Raw genomic sequence first — 16,209 nt, 5'->3', positions numbered from 1 at the left:
ACATACTGCTGTGTAGACTACTACAAAATGGGAGAAACCATTGTTTTGATACACTTTATTTCATTGCATAAGAAATTAATTAGGTAATTAAAATCAATTAATGGGCCTTTCTAAATTAAAAAAAAGAAAGAAATTCTTCAAAGTATATTAAGTGTGATGTAAAATTCACATTTAAAATAGCACTTTTTAAAAAATCTCTTCATTTTCTTTGTATTGTTTTGAATGACATACTCACACTGTGAGCACAGGCAATTCCACGCAACATTAGCAACAACATGAATCAAATTGTCGGGTTATCAAATGAGATATAAGACAAACAGCAGATAAGGCATTACACCAAACACTGACAGTGAGAGAGGGTACACCAAAAGCACACGTACAGTACACAGAAACAAGAGACAGCATGCATAAGAGGAAAGTTCAGGCATGCAAGATCACACGATCACACACTTAAAGGGAAGCAGACTGGAAATGTGAACAATACAGAGGGAGAAAGAGAGAGCCTGAAGGGAAAGCCTCCCACATGGTGAAGTTACATAAGAACAACTGGAAGAAAACTGAAATAAGTTTGGAGACAATGAATTTATTATGCTGTTGGATTCTTCTCAAAAGGAGTTAACTTAATTTAAATGTGCACTTTAATCGCACAGTGCTGTTTTAAGTTATACAGTCAACTTGGGGGTAGTCTAATTGAGCTGTGAAAGACCTTGTTAGAAGTAAAAATATATGTTATTTTGCAGCCGGTGAAAGATAAGACTAAGCATCTAGTAAAGCGTCTTGCACTTTCAATCAAAATAGATACACAGTGTGCCAAAAAAAGAAGAAGCATTTTATTTTGTACTGCAGCTTTGATCCCATTATTTTTGGAGTCGGTGGAAGGCAGGCCAGAAAGTTGACCAAATCTGTCTTTCAGGGATTTGTACATAAATGTCACAAATTGTTCAGGTAGAGCTGTAAGACCATCAGACCAGAGCTGGTTCATTTCACCTTCACTTCCACTTTAGCCAGTTTCCCCGGAGTCACAATAAAGCTGAAGATGACAAATCGCTTTGTTCCAGCCCAGGATAGCACAAGGTCACCATTACAGCACAAATCTTACCACTCCTGCCTTGGGTACAAACACACTGGGGCTGCTCTCCAAGGGGAAACAGATAAGAGAGAACCCAGTGCCACAATGAAGTTAATCGTTTTGCACTGTGTCCAGCTAACACAGAAATAGAGGATTTTCACTAAGCGACCTCAGGGGACATCAGACTAAAGGGGGTTGGACCTACTATAAGATTTTTCCATCAGTCATCAACCTGTGTTTTTTTTTTTTTTTTTTCAAATCTCAACAATTAAATCAAATTTGAACTATGATGGAAAATAAGAGTAGAATATAAAGAAAGGGTTTCAAATGTGGAAACTATCCAAATTCACCATATTATTGCCAAGAGGTCAGTTAGACTATAAAATAGGGAAAAGACTAGTGTGTCTATGTCTGAAAATAAAAAAGTGCCTTGTAAATCCTGGCCTAATCGTTCAAAAACTCATATGTAGCAACAACACTGCAGGGGTTATATGTTATATGCCTTTTTCTTAGCAGATTCTGAGCAAGAAACGGAATGAAGTCACTTTTAATGTTATTCTTGTTATCCCTGACAATATAAAAACGCTCAAAAGATCTTCCTTGCTTTTCAACATTATAGAGACCCATGGACCTGGGGACTTTTATTTATTTTAGTCTTGATTTAAAGATTCATGCAGAGGAAAAACATTAGAAATGTGTCCATGATGGCTATATTCGTTAAAACTCTTACAAGACAAGCAACAGCATATAGAGAAGAACAAGAAACACAATTTCTACAGATAATAATGGCATGCACTGATAGCATGGATATGAAAAAGGTACAAAACAACAGAGAGAAAAACAAAAGATGAGCACCCACGGTAGGAGGAGGCAGTTTGAGAATGAAGAAGGTAGGAGGGGTCAAAAGTCACAAGAGAGAGATCAGAGATCAGAGGTTTTATCGACCTACCATTAATTAGGCTGGCACTGCCAGGGGCATTAATGCCTGCAGCCCCATCCGTGGCTATAGTTGCGATGGGGTGGATAGGGGGATGGGAGCAGTCTAGCCAGTAACAATAAGGGCCAAACATGAATGAACAAAAACACACACACACGCACGCCCACACACAAACACACCCACACACGTGCACACCCAAGACAGTGAACAGAAATAACATGGTTATAGCACATTTAAGAGATTCATCATATGTAGACCATGTAAAGACCGTGTGATTAGTGTGGGGAAAAAAATGCATTTGCAAATGTTTTTATTATTATTATGTATTTAGCTAATGTTAGATTTGATAGAAGATGTTTATCAAATGTTAATAATAAGACAAGTATAACACTGGACGGACATGAAACATGAAACCTGAACATAACATTGGGGGAAACAATAAAATAAAACATGAAACCACAGCTACACTAGAAGTAAGTCGGTTGTCAGACAAATTTAGACACCTGTTTGTTTCTGTGCATTTTACCCATCAAATTTCATGTATTGTCAATTGTGCCCCCAACCTTTAGCAATATTATCAAAACCATGTTATTCGTGTAATATCATTTAGCAAAACAAAAATCCTAATTTGAGCCAAAAATTTAAACAAATGAGCTAAAATTAAAACTAAAGTCAAACTCCCCAGTCCAAACTAAACAAAAAATAAGAGGGATCCACCTCATTAGCCAGTGAAACACACATGTGCCAGCCAGTTAAGTGAAGAGACTAATGATCTTTAACAGGAAACATTTTCCTGTTATTTTCCATAGTTGTTATAGTTGCTATTTTTAAATGATAAACATGGGAAATTTTTATTATGTTTTAGTGTCCTTTTGGTTTCAGCAAAATTAAAACAAAGCGTGGTGCATAAATGTTTGTCAGTTTCATTATAACTTAATTTTTCAATCATCTCATTTAAAAACACAGGACTTCTGTGATTCCGGTCTCAAATTTTCACAGCAGATCCATCTCATCCAACATCTGGCAGATATGATTCTTTAAAAAGTCTTAATCCTAACTTTGTCAGAGCTGTACTATTTAGACCAAATGTGAATCAATTATTAAATGCAAAAGGATATTCAAATGTGTGGCAACATTTTGGTATGATTTTGATCATGAAATTGTCAAATTATCATTGTTGATCAGTAATTATTATTCATTTTGAATCATCATAGAAGCTTTTCCCCCCCCTGGTTTAGCCAATCAAATTAGATATATAAAAACCAAAAAAGTAAATGAATGAATATTATAGCAGCAATGCACCTAAAACCGTATTGTTGTTGAAGAACTGTAGTTATTATAAACATCACACTAAAAAGACACACAGCATTAGATTTAAGCTGGAGGGATGATCTAACAAATCTTTACCTTTTTATAATATCACTACATGTTTCCATGCAAGCTATTTTTAATTTAATGAAAATACGGAAGTGGTAGCAAAGACACTACTAAAAGGATAAACTGTGCACATATACATATTAAGATGTAAAAGAGTACATCTTATACAAGCTTGTACTAACTAGTTTACACCCTACTGCTGGTACATGTGTTGTGCACCCACAAGGCTATTGCTCTCATATCATTGTTCTGTAATACAGCAATGAGATGAGTCTGAAAGCCCGTTCTTATTCATGGCATTCAACACGTCTATGAAGCAGGGCTTATGTTGGATGCTAGCTAGTTAGTCTGATGAGTGCAGAGCCTGTTATATGAGGAGAGGATTATGCATTGTGAAATGTGTTATCTATCAACACTTAAAAAGATGCAGTGTTGTGATTATGATGCTTCTCTTTTTAAGTGAGGAGTTTAACAGAAGCAAGGTTGCTTTGTTAGAGAAAAGGGTAGTCTAGCAACAGTGGTTTACTGGTAAGCACTAGGGGTTAAAGATCAAAAGGTTCAAGTACTGTACCACTTCCAGGGGTCAGAGAAAGGTGATACTCTACCTGTATTCTGGTGTCCGTCTTCCACTGCCCCTCCTTCGAGGCAAATTTGGAACGATAAGAGAGTAAGGACAATGATGCACCTGAACCCACAGAACCTGCATACTGCAGCTGATTACTGAGCCACCAATACTGATATCATACAGTATCTATACACATTCACTTAGTGTTGAATACTGTACTACAAACACCTACAAAAGGTGGGCATTTGTCCATTTGTGAGTTCATTCTTTAGAACCCCTCTGTTTACAAAGACAGTTAAAACACTGACATTGTGCAATGAGGTATACAGACTTTGAGAACATAAGGTAATGAAATGAGAAAAGCTTGTTTTCAGGGGTATGTTGCTGGGCAACACTGACACAAAAGCAAATTACTCAGTACTCCTGAGTATGGAGCAGGTTATATATGAGAAGATTATATAAGGATCAAATTATCTTACCTTTCTTCTCCTTTTTCTCCTCTTCCTCCACACCAGCCCCCAGCAGTGTAAAGATGATTCCAGTCTGAGAGTTGACACCGACAGCCGTCACCACCATGCGGCCCGAGCCCTCCATCACATGGGTCCCTAAAGAAAGCGCAGCAGTTTCTATATTACAGATATGCATACTTTCAGTAACTTAAAAAAAGATAAACACTTCTGTTACTTTTTAGAGCTTTTCTAGCAAAAGTTGACTGTTAATTTCTATAACAGCTCATTCCTAATACAAAGACTTATGCGACTAACTTGCTCAATCAATAACATTAAAGCACTTTACAAACAGGTTAGTTGATCTTGTTATGTCCCAATCTTAATAAAATCATATCTATCAATGAATATGCAGAACCTGTAGACTAGGAGAAAGGTTATAGGAGCAGACGCTGTCTGGCTTCCATTTATATACAGAGTAATACTGGCTAATCTTGTTACAGTGGGCTTAGCTGTATCCATGTGAAGAGTGCATAGAGAGCAAAAGAGGAATACGTTGATTGATGCTGCAATCTTGAGACCCACTGGGAACTGTCCAGATTGGGCATTTGGTTTTTTTTTTTTATTCTTTCAGAGTTAGACTGTTAACAGTGACCAGTGCACTCAGTAGGGTAAAATGGGAGTCTTGACGCACTGGATAGCAAGCAAGGTGAAGGCATGCTTTAAAGGTTACATTTGGTTATGGTGAGGGTAACATTATGTCCTGCTTCTATTTAACATTCTAATCTAATGTTCATAACTAGCCAGTATAGGGTGTGACATGTTGCATAGCGGATGTGTCATGCTTCCTGACTGAAGATTGATCCTTCTCATTATATCCAGTGGGCTCAAATCTAGTTAAGGGTAAGAGGAAAGCATCATGTGTGGTAAAGTTAGTCAGGACCACAAGGCTGCAGCTTGTCTCTTCTTTTGGCCTGATACATTTTTTATTTATTTATTTTGTGTTGGGTCAGTTGGAGGGATTCAGGAGGAGGAAAACACTGGTGTGATTGATGATTAGCATTACAGCAGGATGGCAAATTGGTTGTTGTGATTAAAGGAGGCTGTGTCACACAGCACTCTCCTGTTGCATTACCTATACTGTTACTTTAGAATGGCTTATATATCAGTGTAGCTGATGTCAGACCTTTGATTCACGTAATAAGACATGATGGGCATGTCGCTGTTAAGGAACTGTCCACATGCTTTTCTGAATCTCCATGCTGTGCAGCCACCTATGGTCTTCTGTCACTTCTGCTCATTTATGCATGACAGTGACATCACACATATTAACAAGCAACAAGAATCAAACCAGAACACAAAGCTGGCTTTCATCGATCACAAGTAAAGTGAGAAGCCAGGAAAAAGTGCATATTGATTCCAAATTTACATCAGTGGCTTCACTGACCTAAAAATGGGGGATTACTATATATGTCAAAGGGATTAAAAATCTCAAACATCTTAAAGACAGAGTCCTTCAAAAATCATGAGTAATAATTTAAACTCTCTTTCATTTCATATAAAATGTGCTAGAGTGACAAGTTTAACACACTAATAATGTGCCAGACTTGTATTTGCACACAGAACATCATTAACCTTGGGGAAAATAAGTTGGTGTAGGTGAATACGAGGGTAATTAAAGAAGGCAGCAAAAAGTCACACAGCTAATTATCTGCAGCAAAACATACTAATATGATCCGATTAGCCCACATTTCTCTTATCAGGAATATTCTTAAATTCTAATAATCCTGCAGTCCAAGAACCGCACTTGTGTTTCTGCTGCAGCAAAAAGCAAAATGGGTAAAGAGAAACATTTGATTAAAAACAATGTTTTTCAAGCTGTCACTGGCAGAAAAAACCCCCAGACTTGTCTATTTGTTGTTTTGTTTTTCCAAACAACATGCAGGGAAAAATGGCTGTTACAAACACTATATAACATTCATAAACTACACTAAACTGAATCCATACCAGACAGCAGCATTGGGTCCTTATCTGCAGACTTCTTGACGTGGTCAGACTCTCCGGTCAGTGATGACTCATCAATCTTCAGGTCATTACCCTGGATCAACACACCATCAGCAGGAAGCAGATCACCTGTAACAATGAAAGAGGCTTTGTTGCTTTCTAAGTACTAAAAAAAACAGGCTCACTCAGGATAACCACATTTATTCTGCACCATTGTGAGGCATTACTGACAGTTGTCACTCACATTATGGAATTTGAAGATGTGCATGTGTTGCTCAGCATGCATGGGGTCAGTCTGCAGCTAATTAATTGCGTGAATGTAGCTTAACTATGTTTAATTGCTTAAGGTGGACTTCACAACTTTAATCCCCTTTTGGAAATGAGGCTGTCGTCTATTTTCAGCTTATGAACCTAGAAAATTACTTTACACAGAGCCAACTGTGGTAGCCAGTAAGCACGTCCAACGAAGCCAAACTAATCAAAATATTCTAGGAAGTTTGATTAGTTTTGGTTCATAATCATAATTAATTATTGTAATCTTGACAGTTTTGTTGCACCTACCATATTTGATCTGTGCGATATCCCCCACCACTATGTCAGCCACAGGCAGCTGGATGACCTGGCTACCACGGACCACCTGGAATTTCTGCTCCTGCTCAATGCGGCTCTGCAGCCCACGAAACTGCTTCTCCTTTGACCAGTCATTGAAGGCCGTCACCAGCACCACACACACTACAGACAACAGGATAGCGGCACCCTCAATCCAGCCAGCATCTGCCTCACCCTCATCTTCCACTCCACCTGCTGCTGCGCCACAGGCTGCAATTTCAGAACAGTGACAGAAAAGAGAAGCATAGTCAAATAAAGTATATTAGATACATTAGATATTTACACACACACACATATATGTGTGTGTGTGTGTGTAAATATATATATATATATACACAGACAGACAGACAGATAGATATGCATGTAAGCACGCTGCGTTTTCGTACATGGATAAATGCTGACGCACTCTGTTCACACAAATCAAGTCAACAATTTCATACATAGGTATTTACATTTACTACTAGTGAACACTTCAGAAAAATATACAAAGAGATGTAATCAAAGCTCAAACTGGAAATAGAGAAGCTGCACATAAACACAGCTGTGACTGTGTGTGTAATGTCTTTGCAATTGCAGTGCATATAAATTATGCTGAGCCTCAATGTCAGCAAGTTCTGGGAACACAACTTAACTTCCCTTCACACTAAAAAGGAGTAAGGGTATACAGTCTTAGTAATTAACTTATTAAAAAATTAACTTATTAACATAACAGACCTTATGAAATTTGAGTATCTGATCTGTGAAAATACTGCAATCTAAAAATTTCTTTTCCCATATTATTCAGTGTTGGAGCTTCCTTAAAAAAAAAAGCATAACACTCTTTGATGCGTGTCTGCACACACTGCAGTCCTGAAAACTATAGCCAATTATTCCTCATACGACTGATGACAGCATTTCACAGGCTTAGCCCCAACAGCAACGTTCAAATGTAGGCTCTAAATCTGTCTTCTCTCTTAGGGGGAAGCTTGTACTCTCATTCAAAACGCTCTCTTGATTTCAGGTTGATGCTAGAGTGTGGGCAGTGACAAGGTCAGATGACGTACATATTTTAGATTTATTTAATAATCTATTCCTTATGAACTGGCTTATGGAAATTATTTGTATGAGCAATATGAGCAATGACTGTGAAATTATATGAACTCTCTTTGAAAAAACCTTAAGTGTATTTACTTCTTTCTCTTGATATATTTGTTCTACTTCAAACGCGGCTCTGCAGTCTACTGGCTGTGCAATCACAGATTGGGGTATATATGGGAATGAAACAAGGCCTATTCCCAGCCCTCCTTGTGCAGCTTCATGTAATTCTCTCGGAGCTATTGAGCTGCACACTCCTGGCTAGCGGACTTCAAAAGCCCACAGCGGAGCGATTTGCTTTGCACTGTAAAACACTTGCAGCTCACAAGGGAATGAGCAGAAACCCCATGTTACAGACATTACATGTGCAGGATGTGCTTTAACCAAAAACCAGACTCCAAGAAGCAATTTGGACCAACTAGTATGCAACATAGTGACTCCAATCAATATGATGTTCATTAAGTAGATACAATAGCATTAATTAACAGATTATAGCCTCCTTGATTTGTACTCCATCCGTACGCACAAAAACATACAAAACCATACACTATGTACTCGCTACGATCAACAAATTTAGACAAACATGGTATTTAGTTTTATGTCGTTTAACAGGGACAAATGCCCCCTCACAAAAAATCCTGTGATTTTTATGTTTTCTTTTTGTGAGAGACAGCTTGATACTTACGAATGCAACAGTGTGCATATTTTGACATGGGTGTGTTAGGCAAACAAAAAAGTACCCAATAAAGCTTTTCAGAACAAAATGAATAAAAACACTCATCTGATCTAAAGCAATTCAATAGTACTTTGTTATTTTTAAAGAACATTATTAAATCATCAAATAGTCCTGCAGTAGTTTCCCTTCCCTTTTCTTATCCTGCTTGGCAAGACACTGATGGTAACACGGTCAGTGAGTAGCTGTCCATGGTACTGAAATGACGTTTCTTCACACACTAATGCAGCAAAGCACTAAAGCATCTGAAAAAGACGAAGAGCAAATTATTGCATCTACTGCAGCTGACCTTGTCATGGACATGATTAAATAAATGTGCACAAACCTGTGACCTGCATGGGGTGTACTCTCCTTCTTGCCTTATTACTATTAGAATGAACTCCAGTTGAGTAAGTAGTTAAGAAAATGGATGAATGGGTGGATTTCCATATGCTCCAAAGGCACTTTCACACTTTGCTTAATCATGCTGATTTCTATATGGGTCTTTCAAAGTTTTCCTATGTTGCATCTTACGTGCTTAGACATAATAATGAGCCATCTGATTCGACTGCAGTGAATCTTTTTCATATGGAAATGAGCATTAAGTCATCCCACCAGCTTCTATTTCTGGACTGTTGAGCTTTTTGATCTATTTATAAAAACAGTAAACGAGCAGGGAGAGATGTGTGGGTTGATGGTGTGTGATCAGATTGGGGGGGGGGTTGTATTAGTTCCCCCAACACACAAACACACACACGCCATAAATATGTTTTCTTGTCGTCAGACTTTCTTTGTCTTGGTATATGTATATGGACAAATGTATAGGTGAAGAAATGCAATATTTGCTTATCACATATATTTAATTTTTTTTCTTTTGTTTTAAAATGCAGTTTACTGCATTAATTTAATTTATACGTAGTATTTCTGCCATTTTATTTGGTCAAATTTGAAAAAAAAAGAAAGAAATTATTGCATCAATCCAAATCATTTCTGTGGACTATTCTTTCATTATTATCATCCTTATCATCCTATCATCCTTGTTTTTGTTCTCACATTTTGTGAGAGATCTGAATCTCTAAGTATCCTTCCATTTCTATGACCTTATGTCCAGCTCTGCCTTTGTCTGTAACACACAAACACATATTCATTTGGGATTTCTCTGAATTAGGTGAGACAAAATGCTTTGAATTCATATCTATCTCAATCGCCCTGATACTGGCTTCTATTCATAACAGTTTAGGTCCCTGATTTACATCCATACATATTCATATCATCTGTGAAAAGAGACTTGCACACTGGCACCTATTCTGCTGCCGGTTAAAGAGAAGCTTGATAATGTATCTACAGATAGTGCAGTTATTAGCATTGCGATACCCTCGGCATTTCTTTGCTTTATTTGATACAGGGAGTTCATTCATAAAGCTAAGCAGCTAAAACGACACAAAGAACAGAAACAAGTGTCCTGACATCATAACTGATGATCAGATTCCAATTAGGCAAATTTATAGTGTAATTATTTGACTGAGTTAGTAAATCATGTATTGTTTGCTACGCTCAAACAACTAAACATGGATTAACTGTGAAATTACTAAATAAACACATCCAACTAATGCAATGGTAACCACTTCTTCATTTTCTAATGTTTCCAGCCTGATGAGACTTTTTAAACCCCCTAAAATGATGACTTGTCCCTTTGGCAGGGTAACTGAATTCCATTACTGTGATAAGGCAGGGCGCAATGACTGATGTAGCTGACTCAGCACCTCATTATGGTCTCTGTCTTCATTTCCTGTTTCACGGCTCACAAGGCTGATGTATGGGCCCTGGGAGCTCAAGGTTATTTCTCTACTCAACACTTCATTAACCTTCCCAGTACCTTTCTTACACACATTTGACACAGTCAGAATCTGCACAAACGAGCACACACACGCACAACCAAAAATTAGCCCTATGCTTGATGAGTCACTTGACCTCTTGAGGCAAGGCCACAAACAAAGTATGACCAGCCTCGGCAATTAAAAAGTGTGTGTGCAAACATGTAGGTGTAAGCACGTTAGCCTGGGCGAGTCAGGTCAGAGGAAGTGATGCCAGTGCGCCAGCACAATTATAGCCCCACTTCCATTCCCCGCAACAGAGAAGATACCACAGATAATGGCGCAGAGCAAAAATGTACAGACTTTAAAGTCACAGGAGCTGTTTCACTCACACTCTCCGCCAGTCTCCCCGGGAGGGTGGTAGAAAGAGAGACCCAGGGAGATCAGGGCAGCGATCTCCAAGATGATGAGGGTAACGTCCTGCAGGGCCTCCCATACCAGTTGCAGGAAGGTTTTTGGCTTTTTTGGAGGTATCAGGTTTTTACCAAATATTTCTTTCCTCTTGTCCAGGTCAGTTTGGGCACCTGCAAGACCTGAAAATGGAAGACACAGAAATAGATAGGGAGACAGAAGCAGATAAAGAGTTAATGTTGCGTGGATGCTTTATCCATCCATCCATGCATCCATCAATTTTATTTTGCTTATCCAATTTAGGGTTGTGGGGAGGTTGGAGCCTATCCAAGCTGCCATAGAGTGAGAGGCAGAGTATCCTGGATAGGCTGCCAATCTGTCGCCCTGCTAACACGGAGAGATAGACAACGATTCACATTCACACCTATGGGCAATTTAGAATCACCAGTTAGCCTAACCCCAGTAACTGCATGACTCTGGACGGTTGGAGGAAGTAGGAGTACCTGGAGAGAATCCACACAGATATGGGAAAATGTGCAATCTTTTTTTAATAGCATAACATAGCACCACAAACAAAATATCTCTAATTACCAGTTTGAGTCATGGTGGACTACAGCTCTGCATTCCTTATATAATTCTGCTCGGGAGATAAGGACCTTATGCTTTGACCTCATCCACCTCCTTGTATGCCATGAACTACTGCACATAAATATCTTTTGCTCTTTTATGCGAAGAAATTCATACTGGCTGCTTGAGGCACAGTTTACTTTTAGATTACAGCCCAGAAAATGATTCTCGTACACGAGCCCAAATTACAACAGTTTCAATGCTTTGACAAGAGCCACAGTTGAACATTATAACGCTAATAATAAGGACATTATATAATCACAGAAGGTTCAGATCTATGCAAAAAGGTTTTGGTCTGTACAGTTTTATTGATTTGAGGGGATCAAATTCAGGGGATGATATGAAAAAAAAGCATTGTGGTGGATTTTGTATCTCTTACCAGCATTCTTCGCTTACATAATGGCCTTCGAATTTGTGTATAACATGTTAAACATGATATATATATAAATGTTCATCTATAAAATCTGATTTATTACAGACATTACATCAAGCTGCATTAATCTACCCGGCTGCTGTTCGGTGTTTGCTGAGCGTGCACATAAGCCCAGTGTGTTTTCACGGTTGCTCTCTCTGTCTCTTTCCCCCACAAATGCAGACATTACCACAGCATTATGTCATGCGTAGTGCGTCACTGGGTTTCCCAGGAGTGGCCCTGGATTGCACCTGATAACATCGCTGCTGCATGACAATGTTTCACATGTAAATGCGCACCGATCCCCTGCGATAAATTAGTAACATTTGTGGAAAATAAGTGGTCATCCACTAAAGGAGAAGCGAGAAATGATGACAGAGCTGTTTAAAAAAAGAAAGGAGCAAAAATATACAAAACGGAGACGGTGTAGGAGAGAGGCAGGAGATGGGAACAAAAGGAGGGAAGGCAGGAAAGAGAACAATTCCCAGCTCTTACGATGGAGAATGCCCCGGTTACAAATAGATCCGTCTATAAATAACCTTATTATCTATTCCCTTTTAATTGTCTCTTGAGAAAACCTAGCATGTACATCCACTGATCTCCACAGCATCCTGCCTCACATCTTACAAAAGCAAGTGTATGTGCTTGTGTGCGCACATGTGTGTGAGTATAAGCTCGTGACTCTTGAGAGACTGCTTGAGCTTTGTGTGTGTGCATGTGTGCGTGTGTGTTTAATAAGCTTGGCCAAGCATGCCTGCAGTTTGCTTGCAATATCAAACAGTAAGAGTAGAGCTCATATAACAGGGCTTTAGCCAGTTCCAGTTGGTTAGACACACACACACACACATACACACACGCACACACGCACACACAAAGATAAACGCTGCTTATAAATACATATTTACATGAACCCTTTCTATCTTTTAAAAAAAAAGTCAATTTCTGCTGATACTGCAGTGATATATGTTTTTTAAAATAAATATGATAAAACAATGGATGCATATACTAATCCTAGCATTCACTTAGATGATATCTGACCTGTTATGTATTAGGCAAAATTCTTTGTGGCATTACTTTGGTTTAAAATGACCTTTAACCTTGTTAAAACTTTAAACTACATTCTCCTTAAATGCCCTTGAAATGCAAGCTACACTGTAATCAATCTCCCCAGTCATTAAATACTCAGTGTTTCCTGGAAAAGCCTCTGCTTAGTTATCTTTCATTCCCGGATCACTGATTACAATACTGCTTACAGAAAAACATCTATTTGGCCTTTTATGAAATATTGCTTGCCATGTAAATGCTGTCAGTCTACCCAACTAACTGCTCGGGCAGTGGAGGCAGTTTAAACTGTGGTGACACACAAATGAGTCACAACTTTCTCAGAAAGGATCAAGGCTGATTGCAAAGGAGTCTTTGTGTGACCATTCATTACCAAGTAATGAAACTCAAACACAACAAGCTATAATGTCAACAGCATGCAAAGAACATGAACGAATGGCAAAAAACCCTCAAGGTATTTAAATCAAATGTCAAACAGTTCTCTGTTTTTATTAAAGTCATTGATGGTTTCATTTCATTGTCATTTTTCCGCTGCCTTCATAACTTCAGTAGCCCTTCTGTCTCCATCACCCCAACACTACTCCACCTCACTGTACCAAACACGGAGGTTTGTCTACAAAGCACTAAAGTGTGTTACCTCTAAGGCTGTAAAGCCCTTCTTCCTCTGCTATTTTCCAATTCCACTGCTATTTAAAGAGTCATTAGCTCGTAGCTATGCCAAACGTAAGCAGTTCCCGTTTAACAGCTGATATCTTTATATAACCTCTATGTGCTGTGTTTGATCATGTGTCTGCTTTTTCTTCATTTACTTGTTAAACAAACATGTTTTCATTTTTACAATGTTTTTTATTTGTTATTCCTCTTCTGTTTCCTTCTGTAATACTGTCCAAACTATTTTGTGTGTAAAGTGCTACACAAATAAATTCAGATTCAGAAGACTTTATTTATCCCTGAGGGGCAATTGATAGACTGACCTTGCCGACCGCACATACAATACAAAAACATCACATTGGGGAGACAGGTCAGACTAGGTAGCTGGCCGGTCAGCCGCATGAGCAGCGACCCGGAACCGGACTTTATTGTAGACATAAAGTCACTTTATGTCTACAATACTGATGGAATAGTGGGATAAGATAACTAAACAGTATTGTTTAAATATCCTTTGGGAAAGAAAAGGGAAATTTCATTAATATACCAACAATAAATCCTTTTTTCGTTGTTTTTTTCCCACTTCGATAAACGTTTGGATTATTTTATTACTTGTGGAAAAGACTGCATCGCAGGCTATCAGTAATGACTTTTCTTGGTATTCTGGTTCAGGGCTAAGATAAGCTGTCCAAACTTCTGTAACCTAAGAGAGATTTCGGCTCCAAAAACATTTTTAGCTCATTGTGATCAGAAAACTTTTTAAGCAGTTTTTTAGTTCCCAGTGAGGATTATTAGCAATGCATCAATTCTACCTTTCCCCGGCGACTCTTCTCGTATACTAAATGCCTGGCAATATATTTATCAGTCAAAAGCAGCAAGACCTGAGATCAAAATCCACACTGGCAAATGGCACCGGCCTAACATCCGAATTCCAAATGACAAGGGACAGGAAAAGGAACTGTAAAAAAACAAAAACAAAAAAAACCCTGCATGAAACGAAATTAGATTTTTTTTTGCACTCAGAGGGAATATGATGGTATATTTTAACAGTTGCCCTTTTTTTGTCAGCAACTAAAAATAGATCTCCATGGAAACACTATGCATCCCACTCGTTGAGTGGAAATACCCGCAACTCTCAACCTCAGAGAAAGTGTGAATAAGTAAGTGGGTGTCAGTTTTTGTGCGCTTCGTATGTGTGTTTTGTGTTAAAGTGAACGCATGCCTGCGTATTTGTGTGTGCGCAGACCGAAATAACGAGATGACCTCTAAATGTCCTTGAAAAGTATGCTCGTCAGCGTTGTGCGGGAAACAAAGGGTGTTTTTTTAAAAATACACATAGTGAGCTGAAGGTCGTTTTTTGAGGTGTTTCAGCAGGTCCCTTCACACCCCACACCCCCCCCCCCCCCCCCCCCCCCCTTTACACTTGTCTGCCTCAACTTTTTTTCCCTCTTTCACTGTGCGCTAAAGTGTCCAAAACAAGTTGCCATGGCAACACAATTCGATGGTGATGATGATGATGATGATGATGATGCTGATTCCCCCCCCCGCCACCCCCCCAAAAAGCAAATCAATAGCTTCAACATTTATTTTCAGCTTTCACCATTTTGAAAGGGAAATAGAGTGTGGTGGTGGTGGTGGTGGTGGGGGGGGGGGGGGGGGGGGGCTGTTGAGGTGTGACTCACAGAGCACAAGAGCAAGAGAACAAGAAGAACAGAGAGATGGGGACTAGGCTGGATGTGGAGTAACTCTATGAATAATAACCCATCAGTGGATAAAATGTGGATAATTATCATGCTCTTATTAGAAGAGGGATTGATGGAGAAATGTGTCACAGTGTCCTTGAGAATGACCTCCATAATAATGACATCATTTTATGCCATAAAGGAGTAGAGGTTTGTTACTGTGTGTGCAAAGGCAGAATAAAGGCAACATGGATAAAATGGGCAGGTATAAAATACTGTAAGAAAACACTATGACATGTAAAAGATACGGTATAAATGATGCATTGTGGCTGCAGAGAGGATGTGAGACAGACAAAGGTAGGAATGTAAGATTCAGAGAATATTAGATAAGGACACATTACTACAAGAAAAGGAAGAAAAATATATGTAACAAGCAAAAAAAAGAAACACCTTTGTGTCCTCCAATAATCATTTAGAATGACTTTTTACTTTTCCTTGCTTTTACGCTATATCTTTAATTCTTTACATTTATTCACGCATCTGTATTAAAATACTCTGAGAGCTACTCGAAAAATCTCTTGTATACTTAATATATTTCATATACTTGGCCAATAAAGTTGACTGTGAATCAGTTAGTCTGTGTTTAAACACTGATGCAAATGGTTCATGGCTTAGTGATATTGTTTAATATATAGTATATTTAATCAAAGTTCAGTTTCCAGGGCGATGCATTTTCTCACAGCACACATGCTGCCAAGCT

At 38.6% G+C, this 16,209-nt stretch overlaps 1 protein-coding gene across 15 annotated transcripts in view; it reads right to left on the bottom strand.

Annotated features, from left to right (window-relative positions):
• Window positions 1-16,209, bottom strand: part of atp2b2 (ATPase plasma membrane Ca2+ transporting 2) — a 128,457-nt gene that overhangs the window by 40,394 nt on the left and 71,854 nt on the right. For 12 of the 15 annotated variants that reach the window (XM_024802529.2, XM_024802528.2, XM_076884074.1 and 9 more), the window contains 6 exons: window positions 11,000-11,200; window positions 6,960-7,217; window positions 6,402-6,527; window positions 4,428-4,553; window positions 3,989-4,021; window positions 2,019-2,111 (listed from right to left, as the gene is read on the bottom strand). In XM_024802529.2, the coding sequence (XP_024658297.1) occupies window positions 2,019-2,111; window positions 3,989-4,021; window positions 4,428-4,553; window positions 6,402-6,527; window positions 6,960-7,217; window positions 11,000-11,200 (837 nt within the window). The remainder of the gene's footprint in view (window positions 1-2,018; window positions 2,112-3,988; window positions 4,022-4,427; window positions 4,554-6,401; window positions 6,528-6,959; window positions 7,218-10,999; window positions 11,201-16,209) is intronic. The other 3 variants (XM_014412940.3, XM_023154969.3, XM_014412936.3) reach the window with 2 other exon arrangements.

The sequence above is a fragment of the Maylandia zebra genome, linkage group LG5, assembly GCF_041146795.1.
Source record: "Maylandia zebra isolate NMK-2024a linkage group LG5, Mzebra_GT3a, whole genome shotgun sequence".
Taxonomy (NCBI): Eukaryota; Metazoa; Chordata; class Actinopteri; order Cichliformes; family Cichlidae; genus Maylandia; species Maylandia zebra.
This window is presented reverse-complemented; position numbering and strand designations above follow the sequence as displayed.